Raw genomic sequence first — 2,601 nt, 5'->3', positions numbered from 1 at the left:
TCATTATTAGAAACGTTTTATCTAAGATAATTAAAACTTTTTTTTTAAATGTGACCTTTGTATTCGTATTGGTTTATGTTTTTTTAATTAAAATTAATTACAAGTTATTTTGATATTTTGTGATGCTTAAAAATGTAGCCTACTAGTGTAACTTCCTTTAAATTGTAAAAAAGAAGGGGAAAAAAAAAATCAAATTAAAGGCCTAAGTAATTTAGTATACATATTTTCTATTATTACCTCTTTAAAAAAATAAATAAAATAAGCAATAATGCTATTTTGTTTTACAATATAAAATGAGCAATTTTGTTATCATCTGACAAGAGAACTATAAACCAAAAGAAACCCGTGCATGACTGCATGTCAGACATTCATTTTTTTTTTAAATTATATTTTGTTCAGGTCAAATTGAGACTCATTTGACCATGAGCACAATGAATGGAAAGCTGAAAAATGTTCTGCTTCACTTCCTCATGGGATTGTGATTAGGCTCACAAACCCTTATATGGGGCCCCTCAGCCAGCCCTTTGGCTCTGTAGACACACCGTCCCTCGACCCCAATTATTCATTCAAAGGGGAGTTCACCAAGTACACGGTTGCCCCTAAATGAAATAAAAGCAAGAATGAATTCGCTGTCTTGACTCAGTATTTAAAGATATAGATTTCCTTGGTGTTAACTAAAAACAGGGTACCTGATTTTAATTGTTTTGACCCCTGTTTAGACTGTACAACATTCCAGTGCAGATTGGACACGGTTGGACAGGAAATTGGCCAGAGAAAAATTATTTTATTTCTGATTATGATAAATGGCCTTTTAATTTCTTAGCACATTTGTGTGTGTGTGTGTGTTTGTTTGTTTGTTCTACAGGCGTAAATGTCTTTTTGCGGAAGATTGCAGTTGCAGCAGCTTCCAAACCAGCTGTTGAGATTACACAGCAGGGGGAAAGTCTCTCCATTCAGACCTCCACTAGTGTGCGGACCACTTATGTGTCCTTCACGGTGGGCGAGTCCTTCAACGAGACTACAGTGGATGGACGCCCATGCACAGTAATGCCACACATCTCAGAACATTATATTTTTCTCTCTGTTAACTGCTACACAAAATCATATTTCATAAGATTTACTATTAGAAAATATCAATGTATTCAATCTATTATTGTTTATATTTTCTAATACTAAATATTATATGTTAATATCGAACTTTATTTAATGGGGAAGTTCACTTTTATCTATACGCACAAACACGATGTATGTTTTCAACAAACTTTGAGACCCTTTAAAGATGTTTTAAATTAATATCTCTGCTTTTTGCCCTTTTCTAACAATTTCTCGTCAGAGTTTTCCAAAATGGGAGACAGACCGTAAAATCACTTGTGAGCAGACGCTGCAGAAGGGGGAGGGGCCTGAGACATCATGGACACGTGAACTGACCAATGATGGCCAGATGATTCTCGTAAGTGCACCACTTATTTGAAAAATAACGTTAATATTTTCAACTGAATTATGCCACTAGCATATAATATTGATTACTACCAGCCTACTATAATTAGCATCTTAAAAGCTCAACACCTTACAATAATAGATTGTTGTTCACTCCTCACCATTATAGTTCACATTATTATAGAAGTTACACTCTTCCCATTTAAGCCACTTACAATAAACAGGCTCCTCAATGTCTGTGTTTTTTTGTTCTTGATATTTTGAAACTTTCAGTTAGTTAAATCAGTGTTGCATGGTTGGAAATTAAAAAGAGCATTCTTTGAATTCAGAGAACAAGATCCAATATCTTTTGTTATGTTTAAGCCCGTCGGGTAAGGATCTTAAATTGTTCAAGCAGTTGGATGGTGGTTTCTTAACATCTCTGATGTTTATCTTCCAGAACATGAGAGCCGGAGATGTCGTCTGCACCCGTGTGTATGAACGAGACTGAAGGATCCTTAGATTTCAGTTAATTTATTCCATTCCATCTCAACCATGTCCGCAATATGCTAAAATGCTAGTTTATCATTGTGTAAGCCTGTTCCTTCCACGTTTTTTATGTTTGACATGTGCTAAGTTTGTGTGCCAGAGAAGGAGAGATGTTTGAAGGGTCAGAGGTGGTACTTGTATAAAGATGGTAGCGAGTTTGCATTGTTCTTTTTGGTGCATTAGCTGAGAAGTGTATTTATTATTGGTGTTTGTGCATTTTATGTTGCAGTTTCATGTACATGCCACAATGTGTCTTATCAATCAAAAATGTTTTTGGCAATAAACCTTTATACATAAAACCCCCAAAAAATCTCATGACTAATTCACTGTTTTCTTCTTGCCTGGATTTAGAAATGTCCTTGGTTGCACTTTTACACTTATTTTCTGCCTCATTACTTTTCTTCAAAGTGCTCTTTTTATCTGTTCTTGCTTTCTGTCTCCTGATCCAACCACTTACAGTGTTTTGAACAACACTATAAATTTGTATGTTATGAGTGTACATCAGTTGTTGAATTATTTCCTGCCAAAGAGTAATATGAGGGAATGAGGGAGGGGTATGGAAAGAGTGAGCAAATGTTAGAAAAGAAAAAGAATTTCATGTTTTTAAGGTTATATTCCCTCTGCTCTCTCTCCCAT

General features: G+C 35.0%; 1 protein-coding gene across 1 annotated transcript; it reads left to right on the top strand.

Moving 5' to 3' along the window:
• Positions 1 to 502: 502 nt before the first annotated feature.
• On the top strand, positions 503 to 2,265 carry LOC107577637 (cellular retinoic acid-binding protein 2-like). Its single transcript, XM_016263690.1, has 5 exons — positions 503 to 585; positions 720 to 751; positions 866 to 1,044; positions 1,334 to 1,450; positions 1,877 to 2,265. Exons 1-5 carry the CDS (start codon positions 503 to 505, stop codon positions 1,925 to 1,927), a joined length of 462 nt encoding a protein of 153 aa, XP_016119176.1. The 3' UTR covers positions 1,928 to 2,265.
• The last annotated feature ends 336 nt before the right edge of the window (positions 2,266 to 2,601 follow it).

Source organism: Sinocyclocheilus grahami, unplaced genomic scaffold (assembly GCF_001515645.1).
Source record: "Sinocyclocheilus grahami isolate Dianchi unplaced genomic scaffold, SAMN03320097.WGS_v1.1 scaffold6713.1, whole genome shotgun sequence".
Lineage (NCBI taxonomy): Eukaryota > Metazoa > Chordata > Actinopteri > Cypriniformes > Cyprinidae > Sinocyclocheilus > Sinocyclocheilus grahami.
Note: the sequence above shows the minus strand (reverse complement) of the source record. Positions and strands in the feature narration are given on the sequence as shown.